Source organism: Plectropomus leopardus, chromosome 10 (genome assembly GCF_008729295.1).
Source record: "Plectropomus leopardus isolate mb chromosome 10, YSFRI_Pleo_2.0, whole genome shotgun sequence".
NCBI classification, from domain to species: domain Eukaryota; kingdom Metazoa; phylum Chordata; class Actinopteri; order Perciformes; family Serranidae; genus Plectropomus; species Plectropomus leopardus.
In genome coordinates this window covers 25409793-25429588 of record NC_056472.1, presented here as the reverse complement: position 1 = coordinate 25429588, position 19796 = coordinate 25409793, and the positions used below count along the sequence as shown (strand labels likewise).

The window sequence follows — 19796 nt, the reverse complement described above, 5'->3', positions numbered from 1 at the left end:
TAAAACATACACTGTGAGTTTTAAAAAGAAACAATACAAATCATTTTTTAAGTGGAAATCCTTTACGGTGCATCATGTGGACGACACTAAGAAATGTTTTTCTTGTCGAAGAAAGCTGACTCACCTTTGTCGGCGTGCATCCTCTTTACTTCATGGCTCATGTCGTGGGCCAGGTCTCCCTCTTTAGGCCCAGGCGGGATGTTGGGGGACAGGCCTAGCAGGGCGTGGTTCATGGACAGGCCATTGTGGTGTATCGCTGGAGAGAGGATGACAAAACAAAGGTTGTTTTAGGAACAAACTGAGAAGACGTACTTCTGCTCCATCTTTGTGAATGAAACAAAACAACAACAATCTGCACAGCACATTTGCTTTTTTCTTCACCATTTATCTGTGTGACAAACGTACGTATCCTGTCTGAGGAGCTTTCTGTGTGGGCTGGGGAGCTGGACACACTGCTGCTGCGGTGAGACGATGGGTGACTGCCCGGCCTCCTGTGGTCTTCTAAGGAAGGAGCAGGGGAGGGACTGTCCGGCACACGTTCCTGAAACCCCAGCAGCGCCAGAAACACACACCCAAAAATAAATATCCGATGCAGACTGAAGCATTACATCACAAGGACAACCATTCAGCAGGGATGTCCCGATCTGATCTCAAAGATCTGTATCGGGGCTGATCAAGGCATTTTTTAACTGATCAGCATCGGCTATAGTGAGCTTATAGATCCGATCTTTGTTTTACATCAGCGTTATGTCACCTGTCACACAGCTGTTTTTTCAAAGCCGAATAATAACCCTGATCATGCAGATAATACCATGAAAAGTTTCTTGTTGCGACAAGATATTTTTCTCATTTTTAAAAGATATTTTCATGTTATTTTTTTACGAGAAAATGTTTCTTGTTAAAACATAAAAGTAGATTTTCTTGTTATAACGACAATATCTCCTAAAAATCAGAAAAATATATATTTTTTTAAAAACATCTTTTTATAACATGAAACTATCTTGTAAAAACATGAAAAAAATCTTGTTAAAATGTGAAAAAATATTTTTTTAACACCTTGTCAAAATAAGAAACATTTCACGTTATGGCCTGTTTTTTTGCACAGCTTAAATGAAGAGATTTTTTCCTTAATGCACCGCAGAGTTATTTAATTGTTATGCATATAACATATCCATTTGGTTGATTTTAACAGCTCTGATGGACTTGAAGACTGTGGACTTCACTGTGCACTGTGGATCTGTATTATCAAGGAAAACAGAAGTATCAAATCCTGACTCCCCATTGGCAGATACTCAATATTAATAATTATTTAAAAATGTGAGCGGGACATGCCTACCATCGCGCGTCATAACATGACTGCTTCTTGTTTTAAAATTTACCTTTATAACAGAGGTGACCATTCTGGAGGGCAGACTCTGGCCCTGTGCTGCGGCGGCCATGTTTGCGATGGTGCTGAGGTGGTTCATCTGGCTCATCGCCATGGTGACAGAGGCTGGGGGCAGGCTGACTGGGATCAGGGGGTGTGGCATCATCATGAAGGGGAGTTCCAGGCCTGAGACACATGAAGAGGTCGTTGGTTACTCAATGATGCGTATTATGAGTGAGATATTCACAGGGGAAACTTCTGAGGCTCTGGCCCGAAAACTCAAAACCTGCTGCTGTTAATTCAGCAATCAGTAATTCCCACCACTGAGATACCCTTTAAAATCTGTGTCCAATAACACTAAAGCTTTACGCCGCCGTCCATTAGGACAAAAAATTCAGATTAATCGCTTCTCGGGTATCTTTCCATGTTAACATAATACACATAAATGTTTTACAACATACGTTAATAATAGATACTACTGCAATAATAATAAAGAAAACGGCGATGATAACTATATACACAGTCATTCAAAGACCAAAGTTTACACAGCAATAAATATGCATCAATTATTCTATGATGAATAAAAAGGGCACATTATGTAAATTGTCTCAATATTTACATATAAAAAAATATCTCTGTAAAAACAAAGGCAATCTTGAAAGCCATTACCCAAATGACTAGTTAAATGTGCTAATGACAAACAAGTACCGTCAGACCACAGTACGGCAATGACTTTAGGCTAATTATAGCGGCGTATATTCCAGACCAGAGAGAGAGAAGAAGAAGAAAAGAGCGAGAGTAAAAAGACACTCTCAGCTCGCACAATAATGGGATTTTCCATTTCTTTTCTTTTTTATATGCACACAAATTATTCCATTACAACATCAGAGATGTCTTACAAATGTTTTAAATTATTCAATTGCTGTCTGGCAATAGACGCCTAATTGGGAAAATTGAAGACATTAGTAGTCCGAAAATGTAAAGAGCGTCTTGTAAAGATACCATAGGGGGTTAGTAGTTAGTCAAACTGTGGCCCTGCACTGCGCTTCTGAATGGCTTAATGAAAACAAGCCAACTTTCAAAGGACATGAGCGCAGACAGAAGGTCAAAGCTAGGTGTCTGTACCCCCCTCCCCAACCACGGCGAACCCCCCCTCCGTCCCCCCCTCTGCTCTATGGGGACTTTGAACTGGCAGGATCAAAAGTGACTGGGAACAGTTTGGTCTCATTCCTCCGCCACTCAGATGCTTTTCCTCAAATGCTTTAAAGAAAACCTCATAGACACTATTGGATCTGATTGAGCCTCTCTGTTGATTTTTCACTCCTTTTTTTTCTCTTTTTCTTGGCAGCCCTGTTCAAGGTAAAAAAAAAAAAAAAAAAAAAAAAAAGCTGTGTGAAAGAAAAGAGAGAGAGAGAAAAAAAAGATACTGCACTACAGAAAGCTGATCCACAAAACAACTCCACTCTTCTTTTTATGACAAAACATCAGTAGCCAAAGGGCAAGGAGATCTGCATGGCGACGCCTCTAAGAGAAGGACACTGGTTGAAAATGAAAGGACATGAGAAGTACTCCTCTCTGTCATTCCCCTCCTTCTAAAAGAAGCATTGATTTCCATAAGAAAGATGGCATGCAGTTTCTCTGTGGCGAGTATTCCCAAACAATATAAAGCAGCGGAGATTAAAGAAAGGCGGAAGCCAAGCAGCACCTTGTATCAGCGCCTCTGCTGTAGCTCAGACTGAATCAATTACCACTCAGCAGGCTAAGCTCAATTAAAAAACACCACAGAGGGCCTGATTGCGGGGGTACTTACTGTAGGACAACATGGGGAGGTTTAGGCTACCTATCAGCCTTTCAAGGCCACTCAAGGGCCAGAGTGAAGAGACTTATTCTGCCTTTGAGGTGGATACATTACACCCATTCAATCAAACACGGCTACAAGCATAAAGACGAATGGACTCGAGTGGCCAAATTTTCATGAAAAGGTGGAAAATCATTGAGAATATGGTATTTTGGCTCATTATATCTTGTACTATATGAATATTGGTGATTTCTCCCCACCTGACGGACAGCCTGTTGGGGAAACACTGGACCTCTGTTCGCTCTAAGTGGTATTAGTCTCGCTTTCAGTGGCTGTCCAGCCCCTTTCATGTCACCCCGTCCCAAAGCGGTGTTTCTCCCATAAAGGCCCATTCAGGCCACTGTACGGGAATGTGCCACAGACCAACAAGGGTCCACCAAATCCCTTTATTTCCTGCTGAAAGGAGCCAGGTGAGGAGGATATTGGTTTATTCAAGGAATCTGGCACTTTTGAAAGACAGTGAAGTGTTTTGTCGTTTCATTTATGTGCAATTTACTCCCCTAAACAGGGTTCATACACATTTATTACCAATACATTTCCATGACTTTGAGGCAAATTTTAAAGACCATACACTCTCTGAAATAGCTTTTTAAACGACAAATAAAACAATAATAAAACGTAAATAAAACATATTGGGGGATTTTTAAATACAGGCATGTTTTCTTTAAAAATCACACAAGATTACACCATTTATCACAGCCAGAAACATTCAAAACCAAAATTATCATTGGATATTCAAATTTCCAACAGTCCTCTACTATACAAGTTTGTAAAAACAAAAAAATCATGACTTTTCCAGAACTTTCAGGGTATATTTAGTTTTCCAAAACTTTTCCAGGCTAAATTTTCTAAATTGCTACCTTCAAATGGCTGTACAAACCCTACCTAAATAGCAGCGTATCACATTCCTGACTAATTTTTTTACCTCGCTGATGATAATAAGCAGAGATTTTTGTGTATTTCTTCTCCAAAAACAGAATCAACAAACATTAGTCAGACTCATTAACCACCAAGATATTGTGCAGATATTCCAGTGGGCAAAGCGCTGGAAACATATTTGTCAGTTTGTGTTTATCTCTGATACAGAAGTTCAGACCTGATGAGAGGTGAATTCCCACAAGCCCCCCCCCCCCTCCCTCCTGAAGGGCATAAACAATGCATTTGGAGTAATTTACCTGAAGTAAGCCTGAGGGACCCGCAAAGGTGAACTCCTATTTACCATCATTAAAACTACAAATCACTTAATACCAATATAAACAGCTCAGCTATTATGTCGCGCAGTGCTCGGGAGTTCACGCATGGATAAGCAAAGATCTGAATCGCGGAGGATGAATTGAATGAATTAAAACAGCCCTTGGTAACGGCGTGATTAAAAAGCTGTTACATCAGAACCAAACCACACGGCTGACGGTGGGTCCGACACTTAAGAGCATCACAGAAAAGAAAAAAAAAAAAAAAAAAAAGATTGAACGTTGACTGCTTTAAAATGATTAAAAAGAGAGCAGTAATTTATTTTGATGACAGAAATGATAACCTGCAGTGATTTGTGCAGCCGTTAATCTTCATCTAAACAGGACTTGAGCCTTTCTGGACGTCTAACCCTACGAGGGAAAATAAGAAAAAAAAAGGGAAGCCATTGTCATTGAAAATGGTACAGAGGTAGCAGCCAGCCCCCTTACCCTTAACTCTGTTGTGGACAGATTTCCCCTGACAAAAATTAAACTAGCTCCTACTTGGCACTTTATTATCTCTTCAACTGAATGATTTATTGTTTGTGGAGCGAAAGAACCAAAGAGAGGGGGAAGATTACATTTCCAGCCAAAGCTCAGGCCTGATCTCGTTTTTTACTCCCTCTGTCCAGGAAAAAAGCTCCCGACAAACAATAATGTCAGCTGTAATTGATCGGAGGTCGCCGGCTGGGCCTGCAGTAAAAGCGCACTATTTAAGCGACAATCGGCCCCGCGCTCTTCAGACGCTGGCTAATGAAGCTGTCTGTCTGGGCTATTTACCTTCTCTTAAATGGAAGGGGAGAGATGTACTGTAAGAGACAGGGCTGGAGAGGATCTGCCTCTCGCGCCCGTGAAATAGGACCTGCACATGCCTCAGGAATGTATAATTGGTTGGCGCAGCCAAAGCTGGGGATCCGGTGCTAATTAAATGACTTGTTTAAAGCCTATCTGTCTTTGTTTGGGAGGCTCTGGGCTTCAGAACAATGCATTGTAAATGCTGTTGTCAAACAAACATTCCTGGTTATCCTTTGATTTGAATTGAACAAGACAAAGGGCTGATTTGCTCAGCGCTAAGCCTTTGGTTTTCATGGTGTTGAGATATTTTTTCCCTCTTCTGATCTGTCAAACTGAACAGGACCATTTCAGTCAGGCAGCTAAATGAACTGACTGACTGCACAATGCGTATGCAGTCGGCCCGCTGCAAAACAATCTCAGTTTTTTTCCTCCTAATTGCGCTTGTAAAATGCCCCCATGTCGTGTATGTATTTCTCCAACAAAGGTGAGACGGCGGTGCACACACATGGAGGGGCTTTGTTGTGGTCGTATCAAGGATTTGCACACCGGTCCCAAAAGGAAATGAATGGCTCATGAAAAAGTGTCTGTCATGCGGCAAGACATTTAGAGGTCTCTCCAACGCACTAATCAGCTATACATCTTTACTATAACTATTAATCTCCTCCAAAATCAGAAAGCGCCGCCATGTGAGATGGAGGGAGCCTTATAGCCTGTTAGATCAAACATAAGACGCAGCCTCCATAAATATGTTGTCTGGCATCGCGGTGCCACTTTGCACGACGCGAGCGCATGCATATGCACCGAAAACTGCTCCCACATTCACACACGCAGACACACATGCAAACAAGAAAAAAAACAGACACACGCAGATGGCAGGTTCAGTCAAGGCTGGTGAGTCCTGTTTCTCATTAAAATGGGGGGAGAGAGGAAGGTATTGAGCTTTGATGTAGCCACCCACAGCCCCTCAGTGTCATTGAATGAAACTTTGAAGCCTTTTGTGTTTATGCAGTTAATGTGGATAATAAAGCAAACATCTTGCCTTTGTTAAATACCTGCTGTACGCACATATATGAGCAAACGGACACATGAAAAGAACACGGCAACAAGGAGGGGTAAACATGAAAACATCGCACACAATGACGCCGTATAGATAACCACGTATAGGAGTACACGCAGGGCCAGCCGAACATAAAAACACATGCAAACCATATTCTGTACATTCCAAGAGCCACGATGATTGGACACATTTCAAGCTAATTCAACATCAACAAACAAAATGTGTTTCGCATGCCAGGATAAAGAGATACACTTTCCAATGATTCAGGTGGGCGAAGATTTCCTGCCAAGATGCCTAATGTAATGTAATGTAAGAGAAACCATGATAAGAAAACATTTCTGGTTTGATGAGGTAACATAATTGCTTTCCTACCCAAACCACCGGAGTGTAACATGTGGTAGAAATTATCAAGGAGACAGACAGAGGTGTTTGTCCTTTAAGTGTATAAAATCTAAAGCAGGCAACTTTTATAGGATAATTCCAATCCGCGCCTCTAATGGCGCGCATTCCTTATGAAAATTGAAAGATCAATCATCTCCGTGACAGGATCTGTTGTGAAAAAAGTTCTTCCCATCTTTGAGGGGAAAATGCTAAACACGTCTCGCCGCCGCAGCCCCCTGTTTTAGCTGTCTATTTGTCTCTTTGCTAAAAATGTTAACGAACAGGGCAATAATCAAGCCATATGCTTGCATGTGGCAAATCTCATTACAGTAAATGACCTTTACCAACCAATGCCAACATCCTTGTGCTTGATAACACAGGGCGTGCAGAGTGGGGGAGACAATGGTGGGTTTTAGTTAACGCGATCATGCACATGGCTGGGGGTGGCCAGGACGGCCAGGCCTTCAGGACACATTAGCAAACACTGTTCGCGTCTCTAATTTGGGTCGGAACCAAGCTCACTTTACATTTGTCACACATCACTCTTGATAAATACGCAACATCGGCACGAGAGCGCCCAACATCTGATCGCTGACAATAAGCCGTGGCACGGAAAAGTGCTGTGAGCAGGAGAGAGGAGAGCAGAAGGAGAGGAGAGATATTACTAGCAGCTGTTACTACTGCGGGTGCAATATATTCAAGCCCAATCAATAAAGCTCCTACAGACAGTGACACCCAAGCAGACAGAGGAATCATTTTCATCTGATACTTAGCAAAGGCTCCCCTTTTAAAAAGATTGCTTTCAGTCAATGACAACCAGTTGTCATTTGACTAAGGCTCCTGAAATGAAATATATTGACGAGCGTTATCAATCACGGCCCACTCTGCCGTCATATCACTTTGGTGGGGGGTGGGGGGGGGGGGGGGATCGGTTTGCATGTGGTCATCAGATCATCCGTTTTAATTACAAAATTAGCATCACTACCTCCTTTGCTCTCACTTCCTCCATTACAATCTCCTCCTGAGAGAAAATCAGTAATGCAGTGTATAGTTTACAGCAGTGCTAATGAGTTCAAGGTGAACTGACTGTAATGTGAATTTTATATGGCCACAGTGGGCATGTCATCCTACCACAGATTTAGCTGTTATTATCAATACCTGAGAACTGCCACGGGTTCTTGATACCCAAGTTGACACCATGATAAAAAAAAAAACTGAAATAAATAAATAAATAAATAAATAAATAAAAATAATATACATTAATAATAATAAATAAAATAGCGTGCACTCTAATATATACATCATTGTTTAAAAAGATTTTTTTTTAATTAAACTAAATATACATTTCATTTATAATTCCTGATAAACCACCTAAAACTCAAACTTCTGCTCTGGGGGTTTATGATTTTGATATATTAACACACAGCCTTCAGTATATTAACATATTTCTTGTACATGCAAAATGTGACAGTTGGTCTTTGTGGTAGGCTATTTGTCCCGCCCTGCTCTGCTGTGTTTGGACGACTGGGCAAGAAGTGACACGGACGAGCACGGTGTTTTACCAAAAGCTGAACATTTATCGACTCTTGGCGACCCCCCCCCCCCCCAAACAAAAAGCCAAATGTGCAGCGCTCAGCAAAGAATACATGGTTGGGCTCTCGTTGTGCTAGTTTAGCATAGTGTTATTGCACAGTGCTCACAACTAAAAGCATTAAAAAACATGCAGGCCTTTGGTAAAAACACACTACAGATGTACCTGTTGACTTCTTCAGCATGTTGTTTTGCTCTTCTGTGCTTCTTTTTCTTTCTTTGATATTTAAAGGGTCATTGGATACATTGGCATAACTGGAATATAATATCACAAATATGTTTTCTTTGGTGTATAATCACCTGAAAATAAGAATTGTTGTGTTTTATTATTTCAGATTGAGCCGTTAATTTCTAGATAGGGAGCGGATCTTCGTCTCATGTTGCACTGCCATGTTTTTACAGTCGCCCAGAACAGACAAACCAAATACAGGCTCTAGATAGGGCCATTTGAGCTTTTGCTCTAACCACCTTAATTAATCAACAACCCTTCCACCATTAGAGCATTGAAAAAATAGTTATTTTTTAAACTTGAAACTGCTACGTGTTTTACTGGTTTTTGATCACCTGGTCCATTTTTGGGGGGGGGATAAGAGACATCTGTGGATAATTCAGCTTCCTGTAAAAAACCTCCCGAACGTCTAAATCTTAAGAAAAAAAAAAGGTGAGCACACATTAGCAGGTACTAGTCTTACAGCCTGTCTCCGTCATGCCAAACAGCATCGGTGAAACACTGATTTGTAACATGAAACTTTTTTATTCAGTGTTTTTACTGCTTTTATTCACTCTGTCTGTTTGTTCTGGAGTGGAAGACACCTCTGCAGATAATTTGGCCCCTGCTGAAAATCACCTAAACAATGAAGGAATTTTAACCAAGTGAAGTTTCAGCTGGTTGCAATCTACAATCCTCACCACTAGATGCCACTAAATCCCCCCAAATCTTACACTGTTCCTTTAACAAGAGACTAAAACACTTGTGGGCACATGTGCCGCCCCATCATGTCTGGAAGAATTGCATCCTTGTTACAGTACCGGAGAAAAACGTCACATATTCAAAAATGTTGGCACAAGACTTGGTACTGAAGTATCAGTTCTGGCTGTATCTGTAGACTGCAGTCAAAAAAATTAATTAGTTTGGATTTATTTCCATTTAAGCACAGAGGTGAAATAATAAAAACAACACGTTGAGGTTATTTCAATTATTTTGTTGGAATGAGTATTTTGTGGGGGATTCTGAGCATAATCTATCAAAGAAATACCTTCCTCTGTTTGTTCACACTGTGAAGGACATGCAGCGATTGTGAAATTCCTTAACATTGTTTGAACTTGCTCTACTCTCTCCCTTTTTATCTCGGTCCCAGGGGAGAGGCTGTGTGATGGTGAAGATGTCTGGCCTCAGTATGGCTGATAGCTCTATTTGGATGAGGGTTCCCATATCATAATTGAGAAGAAACACCTTTCGGTTCAGGCAAAGCGACAGAGTGCTTTCGTGGAACAGAACCAACTATTTCTATCACACAAATGCTCTTTGATTCTCGCCCTGATTGCAGCGCAGCCAGGCGATGGAACGTTTTTACAGGGTGATCACAGTAAAAGAGTCATTTTGTTGTTGTCATCACTGTATTGTCATTACTGTTATTGTGTACACAGTAATATTATTACTCTATGCTAATGTTTCCTCTTAGACATAATCATAGTGAAATGAGAGCAAATGATACGCGGGCTCTAATGCCGCGCCGTCTTAGCTGTGTTTGTGAAAAGCGCTCCGCATTCTGTGCAATTACACGCCGCGCATATTTCACATTACTCCAACCTGCGAAAGCTCATCATCACTGAAAGGTTGAATGTCATTTATTACACGTATCACATTTACACCAAGTGACATTGTCTTTTCAAATTGTGTTGATCTCTTCACTTTCAAAGGTCAGCCCCTTCCCTGGCTAAATTCAACCTGACAGAGAATAGTGAGGAGGGGACAGCCGAACGCATGCATCACCCCCGCATCAAAGCGCTCCAAATTAATCTATCCAATTAATGAAGAATGAGGCCTAATGTTGATGAGAGATGACAACTCGACTGGTCAGTTGTTTTTTATAGCTCTGCTCCTGCTATTGTGAACTAACCGCAAGAGACAATCAAACAAATATTTCCATGACACGCGGTTTGTCTGGCGCGTTTGCTCCTCTCTATATGAGGCTGCAACTGCGCCGCCACTCAAAGATGATAGAACTTGATATGGATCATTACGGAAATAATGTTTAATCAATCCCCCCCGTTATTGTAATCTATTTCTGCGGTTGTCTGTGTGTTTTGCGGCGCCTCACAATTTCCCAATCATGCATATTCAAAGTGTTACGCCGATGCTTAACAGGCGACGCAACTAGAATTAGAACGAGGACATTAGACTTCATTAAAAAGAGAAATGATTATCAGGTTTATCTTTTGAAATGTCTATTAAAATGTGTGTGTCGTTCTTCACTTATCTGTCACCTGGCTCCCATGAGCCTGGCAGACTAATAGAGAGATGGTGAGGGCCAAAGCCCAAGAGAGAGACAGAGACCCATCAAGCTCTTTACTCAGGCTGGAAGGCTGTCTGTCTGCTCTGCCACTCTCTGTCTAGCTCAGTGTGTCTGATTCAGTTAATACTCCCCCTTTTATCCCCCCCTCCCGCAACCCCTGCAAGCTTAAACAGACAATATTTTGTCCAGCGCAGCCTTGATATCAGAATAAAGAAAAATCAAAACATTGTAATTGCATAAATCTGACAAGACAATAATGTGTCGCCGGTGAAAGAGGTGTTATGATATGTTCGCGAAATGAATTCTATTCAGCCTATGGCTACAATCTAGTCTCTCTCAAGAGCTTCGTCTGACAAAGGCTCCCACAAGAGAGCTAGAGAGGAAGATGGATGAAGTTGCCCCTAGACACTCATATCAGGTCAGTATGTGCTTTATCCCCTAATGGTTAAGGTTAGGATTGAGTAGGGGGTGATACTAGATCTGAGCCCGAGGGCTATTGTTCTGTCTAGAGGAGCAGGAAGTAGCCACCATCCTCCATCATGGCCCACATTTAGCTGCGCCGGGCCACCAGCTCGAGTGCAGCTAGCAGGTTGGAGCACGCAGCTAGCTTAGTTGGATGTGTCCTTCCACCCAGAGAGCTTTATTATTAGAAAGGACATAAACAGACTAATTAAATCGCAGCAGTGGAGCTGGGCTGACAGCTGGCGCAGAGAGTGTGACCAAACAGATCCCTATCAAAGTGCAGGAGCAGCGTCTCTATATGTGTCCTGCTTTTGTGTGCACGGCTGTCTGCTGACACGCATGCCTGTATGTTCTGTAAGTATACATACGTGTGCGGCGGCTAATTCGACCCATTTGAGGCTTATTCTATAATTGATGACTATCGTTTTTTCCACTGTAATTTCATTCATACACACTGTCATCTTAATGCCTTATTTATCTGTCTAGCGCCGAGCACATTGACTCACTGATATGATCCAAAATGGTACAAATGCTATCCAGCAGAGCAGTAAACACTCCAGTAATTAGTGCATGGTCTCCAGGCTGACTCCACTCAGCTCTGCAGCATGGCCAAGCACGGACCCCATATAGAGAGGAGCCTAGTTATGCATTGATCTTAGAAAATTAAGGCTAACTGCCCCAGATTGCAGCGTCTTGATGTACCTTCTGGATGAGCAATGTACTATACTTGTATTGTTTGTAGAGTAAACAGGATGATTTGGACTCGCTGTGCTTTAAAATGAATACATCTTGAATAATTAATGATGGGCCCCCTTAAAGCGTTGTTATCTGTGTGACCGCAAACGTAAAACCACTGATGATGAGAAAATATGGTTTTAACAAGTCAATAATGTTGAGTGCAACAAGAACGGCCTAATCAATGAGGCTGCAACGTTTGCAAACAAGGACTTGAATTATAACGCCAATAATTGATCCCGTCCATTTTTTCCCTCTCTCCTCTGTGTGATGTCATTGTTTATTGATTGCATCCTGCCGGCGAGGGATGATGGGAAGTTTCAGAGTTTGTTTTTGCTATGACTTCTGCCCCCCCCTCCCCTTCGCCTCCACCTTTCCCTCCTTTCCCACCCCCCGACTCGCCCCCCCTCCCATCTCCATTTGAAATTTGCAAGCTGTAGCACCAGCTTAACCAAAAAGGATTAAGTCCCATACCCAACTGAGAACACAGATAATGCTCAGTAATTGGTAAAAAATGAAGATGAATGGGACAGCTAGATAAGGACCAATTAGCTGCTGGGAGTGTACAGCTGTGGTCTCCTCACAGAGCGCTCTCAGGGGCCAAGGCCCCCTCTTTCTCTCTTACGCGAGCATGCACACGTGCACACACACACACACACACGCACAAACATAGAAGCATGAGGGCGGGGCTTGTGGAAATTAGCCTGATGACCCTGGGAAGAGAGAATGATGCTTCCTCATCATCTCACCCAGAACCTCTTCTCTCAACTCGCAGTCAGGCAACACTCCAGGTACCTGTCACCAGCCGTCCAGCTTCAGCCTAGCATGTGGCTCTCTCCGCTCCCTGTTGGGCGCAGACAGGCTGGACTGAAGCCACAGATGTGAGACAAAGGGCTTTCAGGATTTTGAAGTACAATGTAAATGCTCGTACGACTTAGTTTGGGCGTTTCGGGTTCAAAATGTACACCAAAATCTAGAAGTTAGCAGCGGCCGTTGTGTCTCCGTTCACTCCTGCTCTGTCTGTTATTTGGTCGGCACGTCGTGGCATCATCTGGCTGATGACAGTGGAATTCCCATATCTAATTACAAACAGGATTTCAGCTCCATTAGAGTTGTGCGGTGAGGAGTCAGATGAGTGGCAGGGCAGCACCCAGTGGCCAAAGAGAGACAGAGGGCGAAAGACGGAGAGAAGTAGGCGAGACGGAGTTTGAAAAAAAAAAAAAGACAAGAGTGAACACTGCCTTATCTTTTCTTTCTTTTTTCTACACGTCTAAGAAAACACTTTATTTTCTCTTCCGCCTGCTAAAAAAAAAAAAAAAAAAAAAAAAAGCAATTCCTTCTCTTGAAATTGGCAGGTGTTTGTTAGTGGGCAGCTGACAATATTTTCTCTCCCAGTAATGAAGGTTGTGGCTGGGGTCAATGCACTGGGAGGGAATGGCGAGCTGTTTATCCCCCTAAAGGCCCAGCGCCACACGTGTTTTGCTTGGTCTGTGATCTGTAATTGTGGCATTTCCTGAGAGGCGCAGGAACAATCCACATTGTGCTTTGAGAGGGCTCCCCCTGCCCGACTAAAGAGTGCGAGGGAGAATCAAAGAAAAGACAGACACCCCCACACACCTCTGATTCTATCTCTCTCTTTACATTTTTACGTCTCTCCATCTCTGCGTCTCCTTTTTCTCCTACAAATGCATCTATTTCTCCTTTCCCTCCTCTCACTCAGGATGTTTGGTTATTTTGGCTGTTTTTTTTCTTTCCCCCTTATAATTAATAACATTGATGCAAACAGGAAGGTCTAATTGTGATGAATATTTAATGCGAGGGAGAGAAACATTAGCCTGTTCAATTTACATCAACACAAAGACAGCGACGGGCAATCCAACTCTACAAACAGAACAGAGTGTCCTTCACTGGCTGGCTCTGTTGTGCTTCGCTTTAAGCACTTCACAAAGATCTGCTTCAGACAAACACTGAGATGAGGCACCTGTATTTTAGCCCCGAGGAGGATGGGTTTACGTGGAAGCTCTTTCTGATTAAATGGATCCGTGTCCTTAGTGGTATTATCAGAAGCACGCTCATTATCATATCAATTCCTATCATGGTTGGTAACATAATTTGTGTAAGTAAACACATCCGTTTGTGTGCGTCTTAGTTTAAGCTGGATGATTACAAAAAAAAAAAAACCTCTGGTCCATTTCCTCTGAGCAGCTGTGGTCTGAGAGAAAAACAGCATGAAGTCATACCCTAGTGAACAGTCAGTCCCAACAAAGCTACAGCCAAATACAGTTCTGCCCACTCCATGCTATATCAGTCAAGTGATTTATATGTTTGGATTGCTGTTGGGTAAATGGGCTTGAGAGCTGGACATATTAGGCATTCGCGCTCCAAAATAGGCCAGAGTGAGACGCCTTTAGAACGTTAAATAATTCTGTAATCTTGTAAGTTGGCTCTTAACTCGCAAAATTACAAAATGCTTTTATCAAAAATAAACATGTGAGTGGAAGCCGGGGCTAGATGAAGAAGACAGCATGCTGCTAGCTGTGTGTTTCATGGCCCCGCGGGCCGAGCAGGGCCATATTTCTCCGGCGTATTATCAGGATGACTCCTGCTGGCCACCCTGTCACAGGAGAGTGCTTGATATAAACAAGAGATTGCCGCGACACCCAGTAATCAATATTAGGATGGTTTCAGTACCAAACATCATTTGTCTCTGCGACCATTCCTTTGACAAACGAAGCATTAATTCAAATCATAAATCTGAGCTGATTTAAATCCGAGGAGAGTGAGGGAGAGAGAGAGGCCCCTGTCTGACTGCCTGCCCCTAATGATTTATTTTTCTACATTTCTGCGAGCGAGAGATTTGTCCATACTCACTGACAGGTCACCTTCAAACGCCAGTGGCAGACTGTTCATCACCATGCAGACGAGCATCTCATCGCTGCAAGTAAATATTAAAGGAAAAGAATCCAATTGATTGTGGATGGGGCCGAGAGGCGTCACTGCCATATATTTCACTCAGAGAGCTAATGCTGTGGCCCATGCACCCACACCTAGAGCTGCTCCCCCTTGCCAGAATTATGATTCTACCGGGAGCCTGTGTGGCTGGCTGTGGGCTCAAGGTTACAATTTAAATTGTAAAAAGATAAAACAGTTTCTTATTAGCTCCATTGCCATAGCCTTGCTGTTGGTGCTCACATTTATCTTTATTTCCGTGACCTCGTAGGCTCGTATTCTTTTTTTTTTTTTTTTACATACTCCCATTCTCTTGGAGTGATGACCTCACACTTTATGCATTTTGCATTGTTAAATCTGCTTAGAAACACATCCTGTTTTCATCTGGCACACCACGAGCTCCGCGGTGTCAAGTATTACTGATGAAATGTATTCAGGAGTCGAGCCATTTATTACAGTAAGTGAATCAAAACCTCCATTTAGCAACCAAAGCTACAGGGATTACATTTGGTTTATAATTTGGAACGGGCTCATGAATCCGCACTAACATACATTATCATTTTCTTTAATACACTAAGTGGTTCTGTGTGATATTAGGAAAATCCTTCCGCATTTTAGGGCTAATAATTAATTGAAATGGCACGTTGTGAAAAACCAATGCTCTCACAGCAATTCAATTAGACCTTGTTAAAAGCTGATAGCTTTGGGAAACTGTGTTCACACTTTCACTTAGCTATCAACAATGTTTTTTTTTTATATCTTTCAACGCCAAACTGTAACATGTCAAGAGACAAACAAGACTTACCTCGCCATGCTGGATATTTACAGTGCATACACAATGAGCAATAACAAAACTTGACATTTTATGGAGAAAGCAGCAGTAAAGTGGAAAGTCATGCAAGTACTTGGTTTGTACGGGATGTTTTTGGTCCTCTATATGTATTTGGCCGTTACTTTAGCAGAATATCAGAAGCTACTTAAGAAATTAAAGTTGAATTCGGTGGAACGTTAAGGAACAAGTGAAACAGTTTGGTTGTGTTCTGGGGAAAAGGTACATAAAAAAATGCTTTACATTTTGCCTTAAAACTGCTGAACCATGAACCGTAGAAGGACTAGTATTTTCTTTGACCGGAATTTATGGTTTTAAATGAATGTATCAGTGGAGGCCCTTTGTCCCTTTTTTGTCTAAATCGGGGTTTTGCTAATTATAATTACTTCCAAAAGTGCCATTTTTGCAATAAAGATAACACAGCGCGTCTTATATTTGGTACTTTTAACTTTGCAGGATTGGTGGTGGAAGGAAACAACTCTAGCTATGCACTATTAAATATTCTATTTTCCTCTTCTTTTTGTTTTAGTAAGGGAGACTTTAGGGTTTTAGGGAGACTCAAGCCTAGCCAACACTATCAACATTTTTTGATTTTGGTGTATAATCGACACATTTTTACAAATGGAGAATAAAAGAACCATTTTCGGCCTTGGAAAATAAGAAATAAAATTAAAACTGTTAAAAAAGGAGCGACAGGTCGCATATCCCTCGCCTGAACAAAATCACCCCATTTTAAATTTGAGCAACTTTTCCCCAATTCCTTGTAGGGATATTCCTAATGCATAATTCCCCTGACATTTAAATGAAAGTCTGTACTAAGACTAGTTGACGAGTATAAAAGTGACGAAAATTGTTGGTCAACATATCTACATATCTATGCTACTATGCAGAGTAGTAAAGTTCAATCAACTAGTCAACTAATTGGGCATATCCCTAATTTCTAGAGAATGTTTCACCATGCCGACCCAGAGTTGATACATTAGGCATGTGCATGAAAAAAGTTGTTCATGAATTGTATTATGGGGCCTACCATTTTCCGATAATTGGTTGCCAAATTCTTGCAGGTGGCCTACTTAACAAAAATTGCCTTAACACATGGACTACAACCAAATTTAGCTGACAGGCGTACACATTTACTTAACCAATCTTGCACAATTTCATGGTATTCTGCTCATAGTGGGGCTGCTCCATTATGGCCAAAGTGATAAATATTATATTATATATATTATATTACATTACAATATAATATATTGTATTGTATTGTATTATATTGATCAATACTGAGATCCTGATTATTTATCATGATTATTCTTTGATTTTAGGGTCAAAACGTTTTAATTGCAGTGTCATAATTAAACCAGCGAAGCAGGGTTTTATATTACTTCCATGTTTTGACAGTTAATGACAGATGATTTTGGTTTTGCCGTTTTGCCACAACATTAAGTCAAGATTTTCACAGGCTGACGCTGCACGTCCTTTGCGTAGCGGCATGACAGCTTTTCACTGTTTTGAAACATAACTGACGAATCTGAAACATGATTATTGCCGACGATCATGCTCATTTTACTGCAGGAAGCTAAAGTTGCGTTGCATCCATAGATGGCGCAAACTACACGTGACTGATTGACCTGAAACCCCTTCTTTCAGACAGGATTTAAGAGTTTCTTTTTAATGATTGCTGCCCAGCTCTGCATTACTTTAAATTGATATATGTATTCTGATGCAGATTTCTAAAGTCTAAATATGTTCTATTAATGAAAAAGCATATTGATGATTTGCAGTCTGTGTGTCAAAATGGCGTTCACTATTCAAGTCTTTATGTGTGCATTTGTATCTTTGTCTGTACAGTCACACATAAATAATTTGCAACAAGCATTTGTCTTCCGGTTATATGAGCGGGAATGTGTTTGTGACAGTGTGTGTGTGTGAAGGGCATCCTCACCGACGCTGGAGCTGAGGTCTCCATTCTCTCCGTCGGCCCCATGGTGGTTGGCGTTGCCGTGGTAGCCGCTCATCGCCTCCAGCTTGATCTTCTTGACCTTCATGGCCTCTGCGATGGCTGCGTTGGCAGCTGCTGCCGCCGCTGCTGTCAGGCCTGGAGAGAGGAGGCAGAAGAGACAGAGCGCTTACAGACCGCTACATGTCTGCTGGGGCTGAGCCACTGCACCTGCAAAACCTTTCAGAAACCTGCCCTGGCAAATAAAAAAAAACACAATGAAAGAGGACTTTTGAAATAATAAAACAATGAATAATTTTATACACTATGGGGAATAAGCGCCTATGAGATCACAGCTTGGTTTTTCATCTTCTGACAGGGGATATCTTCACAGCAGGTTATCATGCTGATGGGATGGATCCTTGTGTGTGTGTGGCAGCATATGATTTTTATGAATGTTTCGGAGGCTACTCACCACTATATTGATGTATTTGTGCCTTGATGGGAACAGATGTAGTCAAGATAATAGCGCATGATGCAAGCATTTTTGTGTGTATAACTTATAAGTATGTGTATATACGATGGAGTAATAGTGATACAGTGTGACATGGCTCCACACAGGGAGAGAAAACGCATCTTAAGAATCTTCTTATCGAGGGTGTTTGAATGATACCTACTAATGTATTCAACAGATCTAATCGCCCTGAATAATGCCTAACGTTGGTATTCAAATTCCTCACAGATATATAGTGTACTGTCTCATAATAACTTGGCTCTTAGAGTCAAGGCTAGTAATCAAGCAGAATGGAAAACTATAACCTGTTACCACAGATTCAATTTTTATTATTTATTTTAATGCTTGCAAACAGCTCTGAGTATATTCAATACTTGGAAGGCCATGTGTTAAAAGTAACTGAAGAATACGCTCCATAACACATTTGAAGAGATGTATGCGAATTCTCACACACACTCAAAAAAATAAAAATAAAAAATAAAAAACTCAGGAAATAATGAGGCAAAGAGACTCTGTTAGAGGTTATAGACACCAAAACATTCTAATGAAAAGGACGGATAGATGATAACATAACGTGGTCTTTCAGGTTGGTTTTTTTTTTTTTTTTTGTGTGTGTGTGTGTGTGTGGGGGGGGGGGGGGGGGGGGGCTTTTGATGCCAAAAACTGTGTGTAAACTTGTTTTTTTTTTTGTTTTACTTTGTCATGTTTTAGGCCTTTTTCAGTTCAGTTTTGGGAGATTACTGGTATTTGTTTTATTTTTATTTATTTATTTATTTTTATTTAAAATAGGGCAGGGTATATTATCTCACTATTGTGTATTGGATGAGGTAATATCATAAGTCTCTTTTCCTGTTTTTAAAGAGTTCTCATTACAATTAAGTAATGTAATTTACTCAAATAAACTGACAATTCTGGCTATTCTAGTATTTGCCTTTTCACACTTACTCATTATATCCACATTATTGATGGATTTTCATAAAAATGGTGGAAATATTTTAGCAAAAAAGCCAAAAGTCAACATATACTATCATCACAATACTGATATTAAGGTATTTAGTCCAAAATATTGTGATATTGCATTTTTAAATATAGCCCAGCCCTACTCTAAACCTAATTAATTAATAAAAACATCTCTTGAATGCAGCCCAGCCTACACGTCCCATGTCTGATTTCCAGTCCTTTTAAATATACCCTGTTTATCCAGGTTTCCTCCCCTAGTTACAATGTTAGTCTTACAATACAGCAATTATAATACATGCTTCAGCATGCATATCACTTGAATATTTTTGACAACTTGCCAAATATCTCTGAGTATTCTAGATGGACTCTCCTCAGGCCTGAGGCTGCTGTTTTTATGGGACTAAATGACTATTTACATCACATTTTAAATGATCATTTTCACTGCCATCTCGAAATATATTCAAAAAAAGCGAATTCTGACATGGTTGACGTCCACCTCGATCAAAAACGACTTGATATGATTGATATACTAAGTCTGAGAATATAGACATACATATGCTGAGCACACTGCAGAGATCATAAAGCATTGGTTTGTCATTGTGGTATTTCCAGGGTTCTG

The 19796-nt window shown here is 41.1% G+C and overlaps 1 protein-coding gene across 7 annotated transcripts in view; it reads right to left on the bottom strand.

The window, feature by feature from the left end:
- Positions 1-19796, bottom strand: part of dachd (dachshund d) — a 120631-nt gene that overhangs the window by 28432 nt on the left and 72403 nt on the right. For 2 of the 7 annotated variants that reach the window (XM_042494547.1, XM_042494553.1), the window contains exons 3-6: positions 17710-17862; positions 1380-1552; positions 382-550; positions 125-256 (exon numbers count right to left, since the gene is read on the bottom strand). In XM_042494547.1, the coding sequence (XP_042350481.1) occupies positions 125-256; positions 382-550; positions 1380-1552; positions 17710-17862 (627 nt within the window). The remainder of the gene's footprint in view (positions 1-124; positions 257-381; positions 551-1379; positions 1553-17709; positions 17863-19796) is intronic. The other 5 variants (XM_042494548.1, XM_042494551.1, XM_042494549.1 and 2 more) reach the window with 3 other exon arrangements.